At 38.4% G+C, this 22,927-nt stretch overlaps 3 protein-coding genes across 3 annotated transcripts in view; 1 reads left to right on the forward strand and 2 right to left on the reverse strand.

The window, feature by feature from the left end:
• Window positions 1-22,927, forward strand: part of LOC106055161 (selenoprotein S-like) — a 150,693-nt gene that overhangs the window by 41,166 nt on the left and 86,600 nt on the right. The gene's annotated exons all lie outside the window — the stretch shown is intronic.
• Window positions 1,215-2,911, reverse strand: LOC129922712 (putative leucine-rich repeat-containing protein DDB_G0290503). The gene is made up of 3 exons (XM_056009650.1): window positions 2,903-2,911; window positions 1,783-2,623; window positions 1,215-1,672 (listed from the first exon to the last, which is right to left on the reverse strand). The coding sequence occupies exons 1-3, from the start codon at window positions 2,909-2,911 to the stop codon at window positions 1,215-1,217; spliced, it is 1,308 nt and encodes a 435-aa protein (XP_055865625.1).
• Window positions 5,708-20,217, reverse strand: LOC106055178 (uncharacterized). Its single transcript, XM_013211342.2, has 10 exons — window positions 20,018-20,217; window positions 17,369-17,460; window positions 16,605-16,734; window positions 14,958-15,088; window positions 14,422-14,496; window positions 11,686-11,790; window positions 9,232-9,396; window positions 8,363-8,476; window positions 7,090-7,167; window positions 5,708-6,711 (listed from the first exon to the last, which is right to left on the reverse strand). Exons 1-10 carry the CDS (start codon window positions 20,046-20,048, stop codon window positions 6,649-6,651), a joined length of 984 nt encoding a protein of 327 aa, XP_013066796.2. The 5' UTR covers window positions 20,049-20,217; the 3' UTR covers window positions 5,708-6,648.

Genomic DNA, 22,927 nt, shown 5'->3' on the forward strand with positions numbered 1-22,927 from the left:
TGGGCAGGTCACATTGAAAGAATGTCAGACAACAGAGGGGCGAAAATCGTATACAGGCAAAAACCAAAAGGCAGGCGACCCAAAGGCAGACCCCGAATGCGATGGATAGATGACGTGGAAGCAGATCTGAAGCAGCTTGGGGTTAGGGCGTGAAGACGAAAGGCCCAGGAGAGATCTGAATGGAAGGATGTGTTAAAGCAGGCCAGAGCCCTCCATGGGCTGTAGCGCCACTGGGATGGATGGATGGATGGATGTAGCTTCCATATTAAACTATTAAATCTCAAGAAATTATCTCCCCTAGCCTCGTTTAATAATAATAATAATAATTTTTATTGTCCGTATGGAAATTTGTCTTACAATTTGTGCATTACACCAAACAAAAAACATTATAACTATAAAAAAAAAAACCAAAATGTACATTCACACCAGACTCACTCATAATTTACATGTGACAAAGTTTATACCAGATTGTTCTTATTTAATGATTTGATTGCCAGGGGAATTGTTGATTCCTAATGTTTATTAATTAGTCTTACGTTGCTAGTGCTTCTTTGCGAAGACCTTTCCTACAACACATATTATAAGGACAAGTCAAGAGATGGGCGTAAGAGGCTACATATACCCCATATTAATATAACGATACTACGGAACTGGCTGAAGGTATAAAATGGCGGGATCTCAAGGTGTCCAATGGACTAGGAGACAATGAAGTTGCTATTATTACCATTAAACATTTAAAATTTGTCCCATTTGGAAATAGGCTACAGCTGGGTCGCTATAAAGATCAACCCATTCGCCCTTACTGGTATAGAGGAAAGTAGCTGGCAGCAGATGACCGCTACAATAGACAGTTGGAGAGCTCCCACGAAGTCCGCGAGACACACATTTGAGGCCCAAAGAAAAGCCCTTGTAGGAGGCAGGCGCAGAAAACGTAAAGAAAACATGAATAGACCCTCGGTGGACAACGGCTTGTCTACATAGATGGGAAAAACAATATGCAGGTTGAAATTGGGTTTACGTGGCCACATGAAACACTGCAGTCATCCTTTACCTTCGGAATCGAAGACATTGCCATTTCAGCAGGCTGGTTTCAGACGTTGTTATATTCGTCCATGTTGCGCTTCATCTGCACCTTTTCAGAAGTTTCTTGGACAGTTGAAGCACAACCAATGTTCTCCATCTCAGTCTGATTCCTCTCGTACATCTCATAGTGTTCATTCATTGGTGCTGTCTTCCCATTCATTGATGATGTCTTCCCATTCAATGATGATGTGTTCCCATTCATTGATGCTGTCTTCCCATTCATTGATGGTGTCTTCCCATTCATTGATGATGCCTTCCCATTCATTGATGCTGTCTTCCCATTCATTGATGATGTCTTCCCATTCATTGATGATGTCTTCCCATTCAATGATGATGTCTTCCCATTCATTGATGGTGTCTTCCCATTCATTGATGATGTCTTCCCATTTATTGATGATATCTTTCCATTCATTGATGCTGTCTTCCCATTCATTGATGATGTCTTTCCATTCATTGATGCTGTCTTCCCATTCATTGATGATGTCTTCCCATTCATTGATGATGTCTTCCCATTCAATGATGATGTCTTCCCATTCATTGATGATGTCTTCCCATTCATTGATGATGTCTTCCCATTCATTGATGATGTCTTCACATTAATTAATGGTGTCTTCCCATTCATTGATGCTGTCTTCACATTCATTGATTCTGTCAAAACAATATCATTAATACGAGTTGTGAGAATATGAAATTAGCCACTTCCGCCCAGCACAAGAAAACGAATATTGATGGTGTCTGCCCATTCATTGATGATGTCTTCCCATTCATTGATGATGTCTTTCCATTCATTGATGATGTCTTCCCATTCAATGATGATGTCTTCCCATTCATTGATGGTGTCTTCCCATTCATTGATGATGTCTTCCCATTCATTGATGATATCTTTCCATTCATTGATGCTGTCTTCCCATTCATTGATGATGTCTTCCCATTCATTGATGATGTCTTCCCATTCAATGATGATATCTTTCCATTCATTGATGCTGTCTTCCCATTCAATGATGATGTCTTCACATTCATTAATGGTGTCTTCCCATTCATTGATGCTGTCTTCCCATTCATTGATGCTGTCTTCCCATTCATTGATGCTGTCTTCCCATTCATTGATGATGTCTTCCCATTCATTGATGATGTCTTCCCATTCAATGATGATGTCTTTCCATTCATTGATGGTGTCTTCCCATTCAATGATGATGTCTTCCCATTCATTGATGATGTCTTCCCATTCATTGATGATGTCTTCCCATTCATTGATGATATCTTTCCATTCATTGATGCTGTCTTCCCATTCATTGATGATGTCTTCCCATTCATTGATGCTGTCTTCCCATTCAATGATGATATCTTTCCATTCATTGATGCTGTCTTCCCATTCATTGATGATGTCTTCCCATTCAATGATGATGTCTTCCCATTCATTGATGGTGTCTTCCCATTCATTGATGATGTCTTCCCATTCATTGATGATGTCTTCACATTCATTAATGGTGTCTTCCCATTCATTGATGCTGTCTTCACATTCATTGATTCTGTCAAAACACTATCATTATTACGAATTGTGAGAAAATGAAATTAGCCACTTCCGCCCAGCACAAGAAAACGAATATTGACGTTTCTGCATTTCCAGAAAGAGGAAACTAAGAAACAGTGAAGAAATTGTTATATCCAATGGACAGAACTGAGTCCAGAGACTAAAAGATAAAGATAGCAGCCGGTTGACAAGTCCTTGCAGAATCGAGAAAGATGCATCCAGGCATCGTAAACATGCACTCTGTCATCCAGATGGTCATATACCTAACAAACAGCTTGAAATACTAACAGTCAACATAGCTGAATGTTAGGCGCTTCCACGCCTCGTCTTATGCAGCCAAGTCAAACGGAGGTAACACTCAAATAACGAAACCAACTAACACAGGCGAAAGGCCAACAACATAAGATAGTCGACGCTGATAGCGAATGTCGAACAAGACGTTTAATAATAACGAAGGGAACCGTCATATGTCCTAAGGTAAATCTCTGGCTGGCAAAAAGTCTTCTGTGTTTAAGTCCTAAATCCTCGTTGTTGTTTTTTAATTCATCGCGTCATTGTCTCTGAGTCAAAAGTTTCCATTTTCATGAAACAAGTAATTTTCGCCGCCAAATTCCTAATGGTGCCATAACATGAAACACAAAGGAATTACAAGATTACAGAGAGTTTGTGTTATAAATTAAATGGTTCGCTTTTAGAAAACCAAAACTAGCAGTTGCACCTAAACTTTTCAAGCTGCATCGCATGGTGAAATAATATTTTTCATTTCTCTTACAGTTTTAGAGATCTGAGTGTGACAGACGGACATAAACTTAATCGCGGCTTTTCCCCTATAAAAAATGAGTGGTCTAGTAGCTTGTAAGTCGTTACAGGGAGGGGAAACAAAAAAATTATGGCCACCACGACGTTAGCTCTAGAGTGAATATGTACTAACAATCGTGTGATAGAGGCACGGAAACACATCCTTCGAGGAACAGTAACAGGAAGTAGACAAAGCGATGGGAAGACAAACATCAAGGAATGGACTGAACTGCCATTGAAAGAGATTCGAGTCAAGGCAAAGACAAAGATTGCCTGCAGTTGTACCAGCAGTTTGGTGCTATAAGTCAACAAGCGTTCACAACACAGAAACACCCAAACATTGTACAACCAAACAGAAACCAAAACTATAGATCAGTGATTCCCAAACTTTTTTGACTCGTAGACCCCTTGCCACGTTTTCTGGTTTTCGGTAGACCCCCCCCCCCCTCCCCATATAGGAATTTGTTGTTCTGTGAAGAAGTCCTTTCAACATTAAATATTAATTAATTAATTAATTTGTCTTAAATATCATTGTAAAAGTTTTCGCAAAGAGAAGTTTCTCATGTATTTCTTGATCTTTCACGTGTGGGTCAAATATTGGGTCCGTGGAACTGTTTTCACTAACAGAAGGGGACGAAGGCGAGTAACTGGCGCCTAAACCAGCAAGCTACGATCAGAAATGGCTCATTAGCCCTTGGCTTGCTACCCACCTAACAGAAGGGGACGAAGGCGAGTAACTGGCGCCTAAACCAGCAAGCTTCGATCAGAAATGGCTCATTAGCCCTTGGCTTGCTACCCACCTAACAGAAGGGGGCGAAGGCGAGTAACTGGCGCCTAAACCAGTAAGCTTCGATCAGAAATGGCTCATTAGCCTTGGCTTGTACCCACCTAACAGAAGGGGACGAAGGCGAGTAACTGGCGCCTAAACCAGCAAGCTTCGATCAGAAATGGCTCATTAGCCCTTGGCTTGCTACCCACCTAGCAGAAGGGGCGAAGGCGAGTAACTGGCGCCTAAACCAGTAAGCTTCGATCAGAAATGTCTCATTACCCCTTGGCTTGCTACCCACCTAGCAGAAGGGGGCGAAGGCGAGTAACTGACGCCTAAACCAGCAAGCTTCGATCAGAAATGGCTCATTAGCCCTTGGCTTGCTACCCACCTAACAGAAGGGGCGAAGGCGAGTAACTGGCGCATAAACCAGCAAGCTATGATCAGATATGGCTCATTACCCCTTGGCTTGCTACCCACCTAGCAGAAGGGGGCGAAGGCGAGTAACTGACGCCTAAACCAGCAAGCTACGATCAGAAATGGCTCATTAGCCCTTGGGGCTTGCTACCCACCTAGCAAAAGGAAAACTGAAGTCAAAACTTTGCTGCCTTGCAACTATACTCAAACATGGGAAAGGTTTTGTGATTACACCCTGAAGAAAAATAAGGAGCCAGCAACCCTTAGGCAGTTAGGCAGCACACAGCGCTACACCTTGTCAGCACACAGCGCTACATCCTGTCAGCACACAGCGCTACACCCTGTCAGAACAGAACCTCTGACGCTGCTGATCCTAAACTGTAAACTGGGTATATGTCGTTTGCAAAGAATCACATAAGAAGCTTTTAATTTTGTAATTCATGCCACTGATGTATTGTTGCTTAAAGAAATTATTTTAATAATAAATAGTGTTTTCTGTATTTTGCTGTAAGTAAAGAGATTTTGTAAGACGCTCACAAACCACCATCTTCTCTATATGATGTCGAAGAGAGATTTTGTTGGTCTATTATGAACTTTATCTTTGACTGTTCGAAAGTTTTTCAAATCTGTATCTATTTTGTCAGGGTGGCATTGTCTCAAATGATCCTCCAGCGTAATTGGTTTCTTATCATCATTATAGGGCAGTTAGGTAACCGCTTGTTTGACAAGGAAGGAACGAATCTCAATTTTAAATAATCTACGCTGTTCAGTCTACATTTCTTTTTGTTAAACATTAATTACATGTACACAAAATTAAGCTCTTTAAATAAGTATTGAAATGAAATATAACAATTTTCTTTTTGAATTGCAGGATAAACATTTAAAGGATAACCTGAGATACAAATCATATATTAGTGTATGAAAGCGATACTTTAATGGAATATACAAATTAAGTTACGACTTGCTAGGCTTAAAAAATCTATTCTCATAGACCCCCAATTTATTTTTTCCCTTTCGTAGACCCCTGGGGGTCTATATAGACCACTTTGAGAATCACTGCTATAGATCTTTCAAATAAATCTGAACGTGTTAATCTAACAAGTCAAATCAAGTCATTATTAGGATCACATTTTAATACATCAATCACAATTGAATCGATGGAATCAAGATTTTACAAACACCGTACATAGTATCATGCGTCAACCGAATCTTATTTCATAAGTAAACCAATTACGAAAATCGAATTAAGAAGAGACATTAATTTCATTTGCTTGTAACTGACAGGAACAGGAAGGTAGATGTCTCACTAGGGTATCAAACTTGATGTAGATGTCTCACTAGGGTATCAAACTTGATGTAGGTGTCTCATTAAGGTTTCAAACTTGATGTCAGTGGAAAAAGGAAGATTGCATGATTTTTTTTTTAAATCTAGTGCTTTCTATGTTTAAAATATGAAGCCAAACGAAACAAAAATGCACTTTACGCCTAGGATATGACGTCGTTCAAGGAGGAAGTTGGAATGGGGTAGGAGGATTGAGATGTTAGTAGCGAATTAACTAGGAAAATAATAAGATTTATTCAATTCTTTATGCACAACATCCGTGAGCGCTACTGAGACTTATATTATCTGTTGAAATTGTTTGGTTTGGTCCAGTCACAGTGCAAAATATGATCGCATTTCATACGCACACAGATATTCAAGGAATTTATGTCACTGTTTTTAAATCTGGGCTAAAAGCACCTATGAGAAAGGGAGGGGGTGAGCATTTTAATGTCATTATTACAGTCATCAAACAGACCAAAAGTCCACATTGTCATCTATTTCCTCGAGAAATTTGTCTTTGTTAATTGATGCTTAGTCACTGCCACAACGTCACTCGGTATGTCCTGAAACGTAAGTCACTTGTATCACCGAATCCTGAAACAAAGAAAACAAAACATGGGGAACGGGAGACTGGAACTGTCGGTGATTCGTTTCCTGTGCATTGCGCAGTGCTCGATCCACTCTGGAGCTGCAGTTGTTCTCCACTTCCCTAGTAGGGAGCAAGGGCAGTCAGTCTAACACCATATCCTCGACAACGTACGGAGTTAGAAGACCTGATATCGTCCAAAGTATCTAGGTGATAAGTAAAACAGCGTTAATATATAGTGTAAAATTAAGCAATGCAGAAACAAATCTATCATCTATTTGTCTATCTATTTGTCTATCTGTCTATTTATTTATCTATCTATGTATGTATCTATCTATCATATCTATCTATCTATCTATCTATATCTATCTATCTATCTATCTATCTATATCTATCTATCTATCCACAAAACATAGATTTGAAATTCAACATTATTTAAATAGATTTCATAACAAACCCAACAACAACCAAGAAACCCAAGTCAACTATTTCGCTTCATTTTTCCTCAACACATTTCTTAAAGTTGTGATCTAAAAAAAAAAAATCAAAACATGAAGGAAAAAAGGTGCCGAAAGAAAACTTACTCCGATAACCAAAGACGTTAAGAAGCCAGCCCTAAAGGCCGTTTTGATATAGGTGTCGAAGTAGTGCGAATAACAACCCTGAATCAAACGTAGAGGTAGACTAGATTGACTGTGCTAATCATCTGGACTAATCTAATCGTGTTAATATAATTATGTGTACTAATTAATTAATTAATTAATCTAATCATATGTGCTAATCTAATCTTGTTAATCTAATCATATGTGCTAATCTAATCATGTGTACAAATCGAATCATTTGTACTAGTCTAATCTTGTTAATCTAACATATCTAATCATGTGTGCTAATATGATAATGTGTGCTAATCTAATATTGTTAATCTAATCATGTGCTAATCTAATCATGTGTGATATTCTAATCATGTGTGCTAATTTAATCATGTGTGATATTCTAATCATGTGTGCTAATTTAATCATGTGTGCTAATCTAATCTTCTTAATCTAATAATATGTGTTAATCTAATCTTCTTTATCTAATCATATGTGCTAATCTAATCATGTTTGCTATTCTAATCATGTGTGATAATCAAATAATTTAAGCTAACTTCATCATGTGTAATAATCCATGAGCGATAATCTAATCATGTGTGGTAATTTAATACACTAATCCTATTAGCTAGTGCGCTAAATTAATGTGCTAATCATGTGTGATTATCTAATGTGCTAATTATGGCTGCTGATCATGTGTGCTATTCTAATGTGCTAAGCATGTTTGCTAATATAATGTGCTTATCATGTGGGCTTATGTGTTCTTCTTATGTGTGCTAATCATAAGTTCCTTCGGTGTAGATTTATTCTTATTTTAAGTAAAGAAACAAGAGAGACCACTCCAAAGTGTTTCACAAGAGGTACAGTGAAAAGTAACTAATTTTGTCAGTTATTCAACAGCCTCCCCTACCCCCATTCGCAAAAGAACTTACCCTAGAGATTGAACAGAATGCAGATAATATCTAAACTATCTAACTAATTTTTTAAAACCATTGTATGTAGGCCTACAATATTTATACAAACGCCACAGTTAGGCCTACACACGACAAATATTTTAGAATTTATTTTTTGTTTATATTAAAAGATCATAGAATCGATTAAAAACATCTAGCACCCGGTTTAAAAAATAAGCCTACTTTCTTCTTTGGGCTAAACCAGCTCTGGGTGTTTCTGTTAGTTTTTTGTCCAATCTAAAAATTAACCAAGCTTTTTAAACTTTTAAAGCCTTATAAAAAACATAACAAAACAAAATAAAAAAAAAACATACGTGTCTGATCAAATATTCTGATTGAAAATGAGTAGCACACATTGCGGCTTGTTCAAAGCGGACCTGCTCGTCGACTACTCTGTAGATAGAAGCACTGCAGCAGGCGGGGGGATGCTGGCAAGAGACAGATACATTGAAGAATAAGAATAATTGGATGTAATATAGGTCAGTGAATTCCAAACATCACGTAGCTGGTCTTCTATTTTCTCTATTTCTCTCTCAGTGGCGTAGCTAGGAATTTGCCATCATTAGGGGGCCCGGGGGAGAGGGGCTTGACCTCTTTGGGGGCCCCTGCTTTTTGCGTAATATATTTAATATTTAATGGAAAAAAAACACTTATTTGAGGGCCCCCCTAAAATGTGGTTCCGTGGGATTTTCAAATTCTCCCCTCCCTCCCCCACCCTAGCTACGCCTCTGCTCTCTCTTGCTTCTAACCCAAAACTTGTCAATACATCAGTTTCTGTCTTCAAGATAACTAATTTGGTCATAGATCAAAATAAATATACCACAGTAAGTTCCCCTTTTAGACCTTTTGTTCTATAGGGCAGATGATGTAAAGGTCATCTTTATCTATGACCTGCGGTTAACGAGGGTATCATGTGACCAACACAAGGACCGATTGCCTATACTTTCCCAATTAAAATAAGAAACTAATGTAAAGTATCCATCATAGTTCCGTAGATTAAGCGCATTTTATAAATTCCGAAATTCTAAATCATAGTTTTCGCCGAGATTCGAACCCAAGACACCTAGGTATGTAAGCCAAACGCTGTATTGCTCAGCCGCCACGCTCCCTAAACTCTGACACAAAATCAAGTAATTTCACTTTTTCCTTGTTACTGATGGAAGGGAATAAAATGACCTCTGACCTTAAATGTTGCATAATAAGTCACGTTTGGAGATGGGATGGCATACTCCAGGTCCATCCACGTCGGAAGAGAGACATTTTCAAAAGGGTTCACGCCCACTGTGAAGTTCACGGACAGCTTGACGGACAGGAAGTCGTCCGGACCTTCGATTCCGCAACATTCGCCCTGCCAAGACGATAAAATGGAAACTTCGGCCCATAAAGTAATATGAAGCTTGATACATACACTAGCATTTGCTATACGTGAGAAGCGCTTGGACTCTTCATCTACCACTAGAAACACAATGTAACATTTGTGAACAAACTTCCATCACTCAAAATGCAATGTAACATTTGAGAACACACCTCCGTCACTCAACATGCAATGTAACATTAGAGAACACACCTCCATTATTTATAACATTGTAATATTAAAGAGCTCACCTCTATCACTTCAAAACCCAATGTAACATTTGAGAACACACTTTAATGACTCGAAATGCAATGTAACATTTGAGAACACAATTAGATCACTCGAAATACATTGTAACATCAGAGAACACACCTCCACCACTTATACCAATGTAACATTAGGTTTTATAAATGCTTCACTACAAACAACACATTTTCCTTCTATGATCGATGTGTCCTAACACCAAATATATTCGACTGAATGGTAATAAATGTACAGGGAACAAGTGTCTACTCTAACTCAATTCTAGACAATGTGCGTCCATTTGTCCATACGGTGTGCATTCGAGACCATTCCTAATTGAAGGCCTCAACACTGACCTGTGACGTCGTTGTCCTGTAGGCAGTGGAGACCAATAGCTCGTTGACACGTCACAGGTCTGGTGAAAAGTGTGTATTCGTCAACACCAGAAATGAAATTTTTATCTATTTTTTTTTTTGTTGTTGTTGTTTTTATTTTTCCATGAAAAATGTTTCTGAATCAGTAGTTATCAGAAGACTGGGGACAGATGCTATCAAACTCCTACCTTCAAACGGCCAATAGTACAGTACCAAGGTAAGGTACTCATGTTATTTAACAATAAGACGAACGAAGTCGTAGACTTATTCATGCTAGCCTGTCCGTTAGCGTGATGTGATACAGTAGAAATAGTCTGCACGGGGCCCACGTATTTACACTCGCCTGGGCCCCGCGAATAGAGCTCGCCCCGGGCCCCACGTACTGCTAAGGCCACCTCTGATGCCAGCATGGCAAGCATTTCTTCCACAGCTGAGGCCAATGCTTGTTCACTGTCCATAGCTTTCCCAATATCTATATTCATAAAGTTGAATAAGGAACTAGACGTCCAGGAACATTTTGCGCACCATCTTCTAAGTCTGGATCTATAGGCCTACCGTTGGAATAGTATATACTCTGAGAAGATTAATACATTCGCTAAGCCAGGATTTTCTTTTGTTTGGGGGGGGGGGGGAGGGGGGGGGGGAATAGTGGGAAGGTAGACAATGCCCCATTTTTTAAATCTATCATTTTTTAAATCTAATCATTTTTTTAAATCTATCATTTTTTAAATCTATCATTTTTTAAATCTATCATTTTTTAAATCTATCATTTTTTAAATCTATCATTTTTTAAATCTATCATTTTTAGTTATTAAGAGAACACACTTTTAGTTATACAGAGGTGTGTTGGTCATTTGTATAAAGGAGGAATTGCATTTAACATAAAAAAGTATTTTTAACAATATTTTACTTGTGTTCTCTAATTGTTTTTGTTTAGTGTAACTTTTATGCTTATTGTACGCTATGGCGCAGTCACTTTTGTGGACCATTTCGGGGGAGGGGTAAATCCAGGAGAAGGTTTCTGTGCTGTCTTTTCAAAAGCATTGTTTTTTAAGTAGGCCGAGTCTGAATTATAACTTGAGGTCTCGAACCTCTATGATGGAAGGCCGACGTGCTAGCCGCTTAGCTATTTAAGTACTTATAAATGTAGAAGGTTTTAAAAATTTTTAGCGAATTACCTAATTCTCTACACAAGGTGATCTCCCCTAAGCTTATGACATTTTCTAAGTAAAAGTAAATTAATTAGTTACGACTAATACATTAACTAATTAATTGGTTACACATCAGCTGCATGGAGAGGGAGAAATGATGAGTGGGCGACATCATTCCAGTCGCAGTGTGGTAGCAAGCATTAATTTCGCGGCTGAAGGAGGCCATAATTTTTTTTTCATGATTCATTTCTTGTCATCGAAAAATGAATAAATTATGCAAAGTTTAGACTTAATTCGAGAATGGGAAGTGAGAGAAATAAAGTGTCAAAAATTCAACCCCGACAGACAGACAGAGTGAATTAATATAAGCTTTATAATTACGACAAGCAGCAATCAAGCTACGAAAGTTAGGGTAACAATGAATAAAGGGACTGTAGTATCTCGGGTTATCTTTCGCGCACAAAGATCTAGATCTACATAAGAAGAAAACGCACACAAACCACACGTCTGCTTACCATAATCATGACAGCGTTCAGGGCGGCACTTTCAGGATTGCCAGGGAGGACCTCGTAGCTTTCTTGTATAACCTGCTTCAGTTCGCGCATCGCTGTTTGGTGTGTCTGACAGGGGGAACAATAGACATTTAACTGTCATATCGTCTTAATCAGTGGTTCCCAAACGTTTTCCTTAACGGAACACTTCGCTTACTTTTTTTTTTAGAGAATTTAATTCACGTGGTGGTCTCCTAGCTAATTATTCCAGTGACACTAGCTCCAGCTGAAATAACCTGCCCAGTGTGCAGCCAAACATTCGGGCTCACAGGGGTCTTACCAGCCACATGAGGAGGCACAAAACCCCAGTGCAAAGCCCTCAGCCCCCTAAATGACAAAAGTGGTCATCATCGAACCAGGATGAATGAACTATATATTCCAGTAGTTTGTGGATAACCGATTCAAGCCTTGCGGAACACTGAGTGCACTAGGTTTTTTTATAAAGTGAATAATTTTATTTATTCATTTATATTTCATTTGGGGCCTAACATTTACTTTGCCTTTGTCCTAGGGCCTTCAATTATCTAAGGCCGGCTCTGCTGAATATAACAGACCTCTAGACCTCTTTCAAGTAATTATGCTTAAAAAAAGATGTGGATGGCTATACAGCGAAACTATTATTACGTTATTTTTGTTAAATTGTTACACACACATATTTGAAAAATAAGGACAGGCTACGCCACTGATGTAAGAAAAAAAAAAGCAAAAGCTGACACGAACTCAGAGGCGGCCCCCGAAGAGTCCACCCATGAGTCATGTGTTTGGTAAGCAATGCGATGTAAAAGCCAGGTTTCAATATTCTCAACACAAATATCAGAAGCTATGAAGTGCGAGCTATCAGCAGCCCTACGCGGTACATCACGTGACCTGGAGTTGAGTGTACATTATGAGTATCAAAGAGTTTCCTTCTACTCTGATGGCACTTCTCCTTCTTCCCATATCTTTCAGAAGATAGAGTAAATATAAACCTCACACTGGTATCAGGGCCGGCTCTACAGATTGCGGGGCCCTATGCGAAACGGATTGCGCGGGGCCTAGTCTGGATAGGGATAAGGATAATAATTGAAAATTAATTTTTTTTTTGTTTGAAAATAGCTACGCCTTTGCATTTTGTTCACAGTTTACTAAGTACAAAATCACGGTCAAATTAAATTACGAGCCATCTACAATAAGCCGATAAACATTCAGATCTGCCTTTTAGATTTACTATCGACTAGCAAAATATCGCTTTTGATTTTTTTTAAGAGATCGTGATATATTTAAATCTATATTTACATGCCACTGACTATTACAGTAAATAAAGTATTGGAACTTCTTGTTTTGGTTAAAATTCGCCTTATTTATTTTTATTAAGTGAAAGCTGACAATGCCGATTTTTTAATAGTGAGTAGGATTGGCGTTTTCCATATTGAATGGCACCCCAAAATGACAATTTTGTCTATTTTTAGGACATTTTTACAAGTTTTCAGGATATGCTTTAATTTAATAATTTACAACAAGAGTTAGTGCGGGGCCTATGAAAGTGCGGCCGCATAGGTTGCAGTGCACTAGGTCCGGCCCTGCTGGTATCAATGTTTGTCTTTAGCGCTTCAACTGGAATGCTGTCAGGTCCTGCAGATTTTCAACTTCTTGATTGCGCAGTAAATCTCTTTCTTAGTGGGTGCACTGCACTTGATAGGCAGGTGTCTTACAGCTGGCGGTATCTCTGGTGGGTTCGCAGGAGTAGGTCTGTTAAGTAGGTCCTGGAAATGCTCGATCCATCTCCTTATTTGTCCTTCCTCATCTGCTACCACGTCACCATTCTTTCCTGTTACATAACGAGCCCCTAGGTTACATATCGACGTAGGTTGCTTCTCATGAGCGCCCCATGTTACATAACAAATGTGATCAATTAATGTCACCAAGTAGCGTCAATGAGATGTATCGTCAATAACAGTCCCCGTGTGACTTAGTTCATAACGAGCTTCCACGTGACATATAGCTAGAATTACGTTATAAAGATCAGCCGATCAGTGTTTGAGGTGTGCTTGCACGTTCCTCCAGTGGTATATTGCTCCCTACTTTAATTTCCTAGGTTATGAAGTATAATCTTTTGGTATATAATTCCGCTAATGGGTGCAAAATAACAGTTAGAGAGTCTTAGGTAAACATATATACAAAAACAAATAGTTTATCTACATGTAGAGTCAAATGGCTTGGCGAATTTCCCGATATCTTTTTAATGACTGAGTACAGATCTATGGAACTGTTCTGAAGGGTCTGCTGTTTCTTTTGTCAGTGCTTCAATGTAGTTCCACCTTTGTGTCTACGCTTGACATTCCTATCAGCATACTCTTTTTGTGCCTTTCCTTTTGCTGCCCTTGTTTTACTGTTGTTCACGTCTGCTTTCACGCCTATTCTTTCCTTAATTTTTGAAGAGTTTCAGCTGAAATCCACTCCTTGTGGGTGTATGACTTGGAATGCAGTACTTCCTGGCAGATGAAGGTTACTATTTCTTTCACTTTCTGACACCTATGTTCTACTGTCTCCTCTTTTGTACGCATTTAGTTTAGTTCAAATAGGAGAGCATTTTGTATTCATTTTATGCACTTAACAACTATTACTAAAAAGCTGCTCGGTAGACAGTGTTAGATGATATAGAAACATTAATAAAGTGAATTAGATTTCTTTGAGAATTATTTTAGATAGGCCTATACTTACTGTGCCGCTCAGGTAGTAGAGATGGACAAAGTTAATCGACTGCACTACGATCGCTATAACTCCGGCAAATCCAATCTGTGTGGACAAGAAAAACATTAAACACACTTTTAAAAAGACAATACCTCCTTTATACATCCTCCAGAGTCTAGAGCGATTACTTTGCTCTAACGAATGTTAGATTATAAAAAAAAATAGAAAAATGTTCATCCCCATCCTCGAGACGAAATCTTGGTTAAACGAATGTATAAATCTACTAGACTTTACAGTATTCCAATGATAGTCCATTAGATCTAGACTTAGAAGACGGTGCGCATACTGTTCCTAAACATTAATTTATTAAACTATTAATATAAGGACTGATGCGGAAACACCCGAAGATTTAATGTCAGGTATAGATAAAGCATTTCTAGATCTCTTGCCAAATTTATATATATTTCTACTTTTTTTTTTTACTTTGAAAAATTATAACGGTCAAACTAGAGTTTTCCACAGCGTTGCCAACGAGCTGGGAATCCTTTTCAACCTAGTCAACTTACGGCGATAGAAAGCCACAGTTTCGGATGGCAGATCAGCACCGATCCCAGCATGCCTTGCAAAAGAGGAACCAAAAATAAGGTCAAGGACGCAGACTTCAAGGGGCTAAGCCAGTTGTTGTAGTTTAGATCATCTGTATCAACGATCGTAATATACAAAAGTTAAATTGTGTTTGAAGCGTATGTGTTTTAAATGAACTCACTCACCATTGATCTCAGACAGACAACCTGTCACACCACATTCAAGAAGAACATTGAGACCTACCTGTTTAAAACTTTTTGAGATTAATTTTTCTTTTTAGCTCTCGTGTTTATGTTTGTAATGTTATCGCCTTGAGCCGACATTTTTTTTGTTAACAGCGCTCTATAAATTAAATTATTATTATTATTATTATGTTAGAAACGAACGAGTAGTCATTCTCTGGCGCTGCCAGGGTCGAGTTTCGCTAAAGAGAAACAAAATTCATCGTAGTCCCTTTAACAGTTTCCACTGAGGAATTTTCTGGTGATGTGGCAGGTCTGCAGCAGTACCGCCCTCGTACAGGCAACGAGGATTACTATTATTATTATTATTATTATTAAAGCTTTTTGAAATTGTTGACAATGTGTATGTGATAAATGATCAAATTGTTGATACTCGGGCGTTGGTTTGTAGTTACAAACATCTAGTACAAATAAACCGGTTTTAAGGGTATTTAATTGTTAATGTAGAACTTCAAACAACCTTGAAAAAAACTTCTTTTTATAAGAAAAACAGAATATGATTTTGTATGCAAATATACGCAGCGCTTTTAACTTCAATGTAGAGGGTACGCGACATTTTGATGCAGCCGTTTTGGCGTGAGAGAGGTTCTGGCGATAACTAATAAAACAAAACACTTTATATAATTAACTTTTATTCCCACCATATTATACTAAGTACATTTAGTATACAATGCCCCACCCTCTCCAGAAAAAAGTTTTTAAAATGATAACAAGTTTGACTACTTCATGAATGCATATAGCGAACTATGTAAAACTGTCTGGTCGTGTGGTAGGCCTATATGCTCGGGACATTTCTTTTCGTATTGTCACTGGTTTGAGTCTGGCGTCGCAATCCTCCGCCATTCTGTGGGAGGTTGGGGCAAGGATTTAATAATCTTCAATTCTTAAGGAACATGCGAAACATGTAAAACATACAAACTATGAAAGGTATAATACTCTTGTGTACACGGGTCAAGGTCGGTCACAAGTGTGGGACAGATTGGCTGCACTCAAAATAGGTCACACGTCAGGCGACATTAAAAGAAAAAATGCCAGACAGACCTTGATAGAACATTAATTGAAGGTGAAGGCTGAAAATTAATATTTGAAATGGGTCAAGGTAATAGGGCTGACAAAGAAATAAATCTAAGTGAAGGTTATTAGAAAAAGTGTCATGGGGTGGCGTGATGTATCTAGAAGATTCTATGAAAAAGGTATCCTTCTTATTCTTCTAGCCAGCTTTTTGCTGCTGAGCTGTGAGCTCTTTTGCAGACTGTGCCAGGAAAAATATTGTGATGTTTTCTTCAGTTGTTCAGCACTACCGTAAAGGCTGTTGGTTAGTGGTGTAGTTGTAGTAAGTCTGTGTCTCAGAGTGTCAGCTTCTATAAAGAGCATTTCTCTACTGACCTGAAATCTCAAACCAGATAGGAACAAGTGCAGATGGATATCTCAGCCTGTGATTGAAGTTAGTCCTCAAGATGACGCCTAGAACGTTGAGGCTGGCATAAAACATCACCAACATTGAAATGCCCATCACCTGCACAGAATTGATATGATTTATTTGTTTATTATTTTTTATACATCTGAACTTTTTTATCAAGATCATTGGTTTAACATATTTCAGGCATAAAAATGTAAAGCGCCCCCTCTCCCCCCCCCCCTTCCGTTTAGACCTTGCGATCTATTGGGTTAATGGGGTGATGGTGTAACGGTCATCTGTTTCAGTGGCCCACGGTTAACGAGGGTGTCATGTGGTCAGCACAAAGTATTTAAAAGAACTTATACTTAATAAAATATGGCTAAAGAATTGACGGGTGTAATGTAGGTCATGAGGAAAGACATTCCAATAGCCCAATGTTATTGTGATTTCCAAGTGGAATTCCCGCAGAATTTTCTGATTACAATACAAGGATATGAAAGAATTCCCCAAAGTTGTCGGCCTGTGGAACCCAGAATCGTAGGCCTTATGGACCATTGAGGAACTTTGAGACAGTGTGCAGAGTCTGTGCATCAATCTTGACCACTGGGAAAAGGGAGGAGCGAAAGGTTTTACGGACATGGCAGATAATAACATTAATGGACTGCATTTCCGCTTTCCTACTGCTCTAGATTCAAATCTGTCGCCACTGAGCAATGATATAGAATAACATTTTGATTGCGGGACAACCTACCATTAAAACAACACAGAGTAATGAGAAGCCGACTCTCACGATGCATCCAATCAGGTTTTGTTTCTTGCAGCTAACACGCCGTGGTGATTTACCTGAAACACAAAGACGAGATCTAGAAATACGTGATTGTGTTACTCTATCTCGCCACACTTTTCTTTGCAGGTGCTGACAGGGTGTCAAAATCGGCCCTAGCAGTCAAATACAACCCCAGGCCACTAAGTGTGTTTCATAGGGTGAGCATCCATTTGTTGTCAAATGTTTTACGTGTTTCGAATGTTCCTTCAGAGTTGAAACTAATCTTCTTCCAAGAATTTTTTTTTTTTTAGCCTGGGCTCTTTTTTCTTACTAGGCTACATCCTGCAAATGCTCACATAATGCTTTGGTCGCACCCCCCACACAAACACACCCTCTCTAATTTTCTTTTTAACTTTCAATAAAACTGTCCCCATTTCAACAATCCCTATTTTGGCCAGTATATTCTAGAAGATGTTGTCTAGTATTAATTGGAACGCCCCGCTGAAATTTGCCCTCACAAACATCCTCACTTCTGACTTGTGAACTCTATATCATTTGTCTCTCCCCTCCCTTTTATCACCCCACCCCCCTCCCCTAAACTCACTTGAATTTAAGTAACTGTTTCATCTCATTGGTACGGCGCACTTTATAACGCTACCCTCTCCTAAACATTCACAACTACTTTTTGCTAGTGAATTCGATTTTCAGTATCACTTATTTCCCCCACACACTTCATGCCTCAGAAAATAGGCCTACATACAATTGGCTACAATTTTCAGCTTCTTAGCGAAATATTTGATAGGCTAGCGGATGCTTATAAACACCAGTGGCGTAGCATCCATGGCGAGAAAGGGTTCAATGAACCCGGGCCAACGAACATTTAGGGGCCCACATCCGATAATGTAACAACCATGGGGACAGGGCCGGATTTACATCTATGCAACATAAGCTCTAGCTTAGGGCCTCCAAGAAATATTAAGTAGTTACATACAATATCTGGACTTATATAAGGCCATTTGAGCTCTACAAATATGTCAATGAATAGCGTGTAGGGGTTTCATATCGCCTGGTCCCATGACTAATGACCAATTGTGGCCTGCCCTACACTTCAATTTTGTAAAAAATGGTTTTAAATTTTTTTTTCTTAAAATATCCTTAACGTCATATCAAACTTTATATTAACATCAAAACATTAACCCATATTTTCACCTAGATTCATGTATATTCTGTTTGTTACTTAGGGAAACGTTACACATACATACAACATAAACGACTGAGAACGGTGGATGAAAAGAAGTTGACAATTAGTGACTGAAAGTAACTCATCGTATAGTGAACGTTAGTTTTGACTTGAGCATGCAACAACCTCTCTTTTAGTGGTCATCGCGAAGAGTAGGCTATCGTTTGGGTGGCACAAGTAACAACGAAAATGTCTTGGCAGTGCACAAATTCTTAAGAAAAACAAAACAAAACCCTTTACCTCGACCTGTTGGGCAATGCAATTTTATCAAAATACCTAAAGGAGATCCAATCTGCACCATTTACTCTATCATGGTTGACAGTACTCATAGAGAATTAAAAATGTATTAAATTTGCCATATTTTCTGAAAATGTTGTATAAACTCCGATGACGAACTACCAAGAGAAATTGCAATCATTGCAGTCATTTGTAGGTTTTCATGTTCGTGAGAACCAGAAGTCTGCAGAATTGACTGAACAAATACTCTAAAGTAATAAAATATCGCCGTCTTTCTTTAAATTACTAACCATACCAAGGCAATGATGGTTTTTCAATTTGAGTGGACAGTACTATATCATATCTCAACAAAAGTAACCGCTTGCGCATTATGTTCACTGTGCTAAACGGTACTTAAACATGGTCTTAAGATTTGTTTGTCAGCTGTGTCCATGAACTTGCAAAGGAATGTCTGTTAGTAATTGCACCGATACATACAAACTACTGAATTTCTTTGTCACACAAAATATTTGTCCTATGGGAGGATTCTTGAACCCGGGCCCCCGGGTACCTTGCTACGTCACTGATAAGCACCATCAATTTTGTAATCAAGTGTTAAAAATAATCTTAGGTTCGACGTTAAAATTCGGTTTCGGTAATGAAAATATTTTAGCTGTCCTAGTCCTAGATCCAAATTAAGAGATAAAAGGCTAAATTTTCCATTTTCGTATCTATTTCATCTACAGCAGTGGGAGAATTGGTGATAGGACCCTTTTAAATATAATATATAGATTTCATAGGCTAATAGCCTATTATCAATTAGATCTAGATTGACTAGATCTAGATTCTAGAATCTACATCTTATCTTCTGATCTTATATAGGCTAATACAGACGTTTCTTCAAAAAAGAAGATTATGACGCGTCATGCATTTAGTCATGCATATTAACCAATGACCTAAATTCTGCTGTCACTGGTTTTCCTGGCTAGCTCAGGCAACCCATTCCGTGCTCTAATAGCACTAGGGAAGAAGGAACATTTGTAAAAATTTGTCCTAGCATATGGAACGAGGAATGTGCCTTTATCTTTGTGTCTTTCTCAGTTTCTGAGTATTTTATTAAATTTTGTATTTGAAGACCTGTCAGTTTTGTGTGTAGATTCAAATAGCAAATCGCTTACCGTCGCTATAATAGTTACTGATGAAGTCCATTTCGTCGATTGATAACTGTTGTTTGGTGGACTATATCAGTAACCTATTGAGATCTAGTTCAAAACTAATGTTAGTATAGTTCCATGGTTAGAATTAATCTTTGATTGAATCTATAAAGATCTAGATCTACATTTTTAAAATATATATAAAATTTCTACCACGTTCAAACGTGCATACAGCACAAATGCTGTACAGTGCGTTTGTTCCCATGTCTTTTGGGTCTTTGCCCGACATTTTTTTTACATAATCTTCTCTTTGTTAACTATTTGATTTTTAACATTTTTACAAAGCTAATATCAACTCACGCTGTGTGTCTGTCTATCTATCTGTCTGTCTGTCTGGTAAAAAGTTTGAACATGTTTTTTTTCTCCCATTTCCCATTCTCGGAACTTTGCACAATTATTGAATTATTCATTGCAGCTGACAAGACATGAATCAATAAAAAACAAGGTTACAAAGACAGTTTGTATGGAAACACAAACTTAAAATCGGCCCCCTAAGTGGTCCTCCCAGGCAGACTTCAATATTTTCAGAAAGAACATCCGAATGAAATTATATCAAAGACAAATGAGAGATAAGAATGGAGAAAGAAGGTTGACAGATCTTGTGTAGTGCCCCAACGGTGCAGCAGATCAAAGGATAGGTGCAAGTGAATGCAAAGTTAGATGTGAACCTGGCCTAACTAGTTCCCCTTTCAGACCTTGTGGTCTATAGGGCAGATGATGTAAAGTTCATCTGTTTTTGTGGCCTGCGGTTAACGAGGGTGTCATGTAGCTAGCACAACGACCAACCGCCTTTACTTTTCCCCAACTAATGTCAGGTACCCATTAGAGCTGGGTAGACTCAGAGGCGCCCAAGGATTCCAAAGTTGAATATCCCAGTCTTCACCAGGATTCGAAACCGGGACCCTCGGTTCTGAAGACAAGTGCTTTTTTCTTCTTCTTCTAGCCAGCTTTATTGCTGCTGAGCTGTGAGCTCTTTTGCAGACTGTGCCAAGGAAAAAAAGTGTGCTGTTTTCTTCAGTTGTTCAGCACTGCCGTACAGGGTGTTGGTTATGTTGGGCTGTAGTGGAAGTAGGGTCTGCCTAAGGTGGATTAGGGAGGGGCATTCAAAGAGGATATGGTTTACGGTTTCAAAGGGGTGGGCGCAATGTCTGCAAAGGGGTAGTTGTGTGGAGTTTATTTTGTTCAGGTGGTAATTTAATAGTGGTGTGTGTCCTGTTCTTAGTTGGAAGACAAGTGCTTTACCATAAATAATAATAATAATTTAATTGTTTTGAAAAGGCTCAATCTGTTATTTGCTCTCAAAAAATATATCCGTAAAGAAAATGCAGTTTATAAGATTACTATTCGTTTTACGTTAGGTCTTACTTATAATGCATACTAATTAGCCTTTTCTCTTTAAAAAACTGCTTGCATAACTGATTTTAAAAATTAGATTTTTCGCTTTCAGGAAAAAAAAAGTAGCCGTTGCATCAGAACTTTGAATGGTCTAAAATATTGTGATGTCGGATTTTCAATATCTTTTCTAGTTTACGAGATCTAAACGGGACGGACGGACAGACGGACAGACGGTCAGACGGACAGACATTTCACACAAAATTAATAGCGTCTTTTCCCCTTTCGGGGGCCGCTAAAAATTAACCAACTAATTTATTAATTACTAGTGATTAATTATTTAGTTTGATATTGAAATTAGGGGAATAAATGCTATTTACAGAGAGATGCGGATGTGTATTTGGATGAATATTGATTTAATCCCCTTAATACGTTTTGAAACTTTTTTTCTCCCACATCCCATTCTCGGATCAAGTTGAAATTGTGCATAATTATTCATAGTCGATGACAATACACGAATCAATCCAAAAATTAACCTACTAATTAATTAACTGTATTTTATGTAGCAGTAATGGGAGTTACCTGCCATTTTCAGCTGTTATTTCCCTTCGATAAGTAATTTTTTTCTTTTGCTTGTTACATTCTTTAAGCTATCAATTACAGTAATAGAAAAAGAAGAGAGCGTGATGTGGAGAAATGGGAGGAGGGGGGGGGGCTATATAAGAGAATATAAAGAAAAAAAAAGTAAGAAATTGAGATTTTAAAGATTGGATCTCTGTTTCTGTGGCCCACGGTTAAGAGGGTGTATTGTGACCAGCAAAACGACCAACCGCCTTTATTTTTCTTTCTCCACTAATGTGAAAAAAAAAATGCCCGAAGTTAAAAATCCCAGTGTACACCAGGATTCGAACGCGGGACCTCGGTTCGGAAGCCAAGTGCTTTACCGCTCAGCCACCACGCATTATAAGATAATATATGATAAGTTAGGTCAAGGACGCTTAAATATAAAACCATTGTTTCCAACTTGTAAGAAGCGAGAAATTTGATTCCCGCACTTCCTTAAAAGGGAAGAGAGTTGTGCGGCTGAGTGGCATATCCTGATATCAGCTTGGCTACATATCAAGGAGTTCGAATCGGGTAGGCTTACAGTGTTTAGACGATTTTAAAAGTATAAAAAAAGTAGAATTGGAAGGACACATTATTAGCCATTTGAGTAAGCTTCGTGAGACTATGTAAGTGGGAGAGTTGTCGTCTCGGTGGTCTCGGGCTCGAACCTGCCTGCCGTCATACTCAGTCACCCTGCGAGAGCTTTGGGATAGGATTTAATAATCCTCTGTTTAGAAGGAATATCCGAAACATGCAGGCCTAAAACAAAACGAACAGGTCAAACAAATATAAATAAATATTGTCGACAGACTTGAGCTACATAAGGCGAATAGCATTGGTCTGGGACAATTTTCTTTTAAAAATCACTTTTCTTATTGCTAAGCTTATATCAACTTACTCCTTCTGGTACACATTTTGTAGGCCTACATGTTATTT

Source organism: Biomphalaria glabrata, chromosome 14 (genome assembly GCF_947242115.1).
Source record: "Biomphalaria glabrata chromosome 14, xgBioGlab47.1, whole genome shotgun sequence".
NCBI lineage: Eukaryota > Metazoa > Mollusca > Gastropoda > Planorbidae > Biomphalaria > Biomphalaria glabrata.

Coding starts and splice junctions, on each gene's coding strand:
- LOC129922712 (XM_056009650.1), bottom strand. Junction 1,673..1,782: donor TTTTCTTGTGCTGGGCGGAA/GTGGCTAATTTC, acceptor ATTAATGTGAAG/ACATCATCAATGAATGGGAA.
- LOC106055178 (XM_013211342.2), bottom strand. CDS start 20,048: ATGGACTTCATCAGTAACTATTATAGCGACG. Junction 11,791..14,421: donor TCTACTACCTGAGCGGCACA/GTAAGTATAGGC, acceptor TCCCCCTGTCAG/ACACACCAAACAGCGATGCG. Junction 8,477..9,231: donor CTTATTATGCAACATTTAAG/GTCAGAGGTCAT, acceptor GTCTCTTGCCAG/CATCCCCCCGCCTGCTGCAG.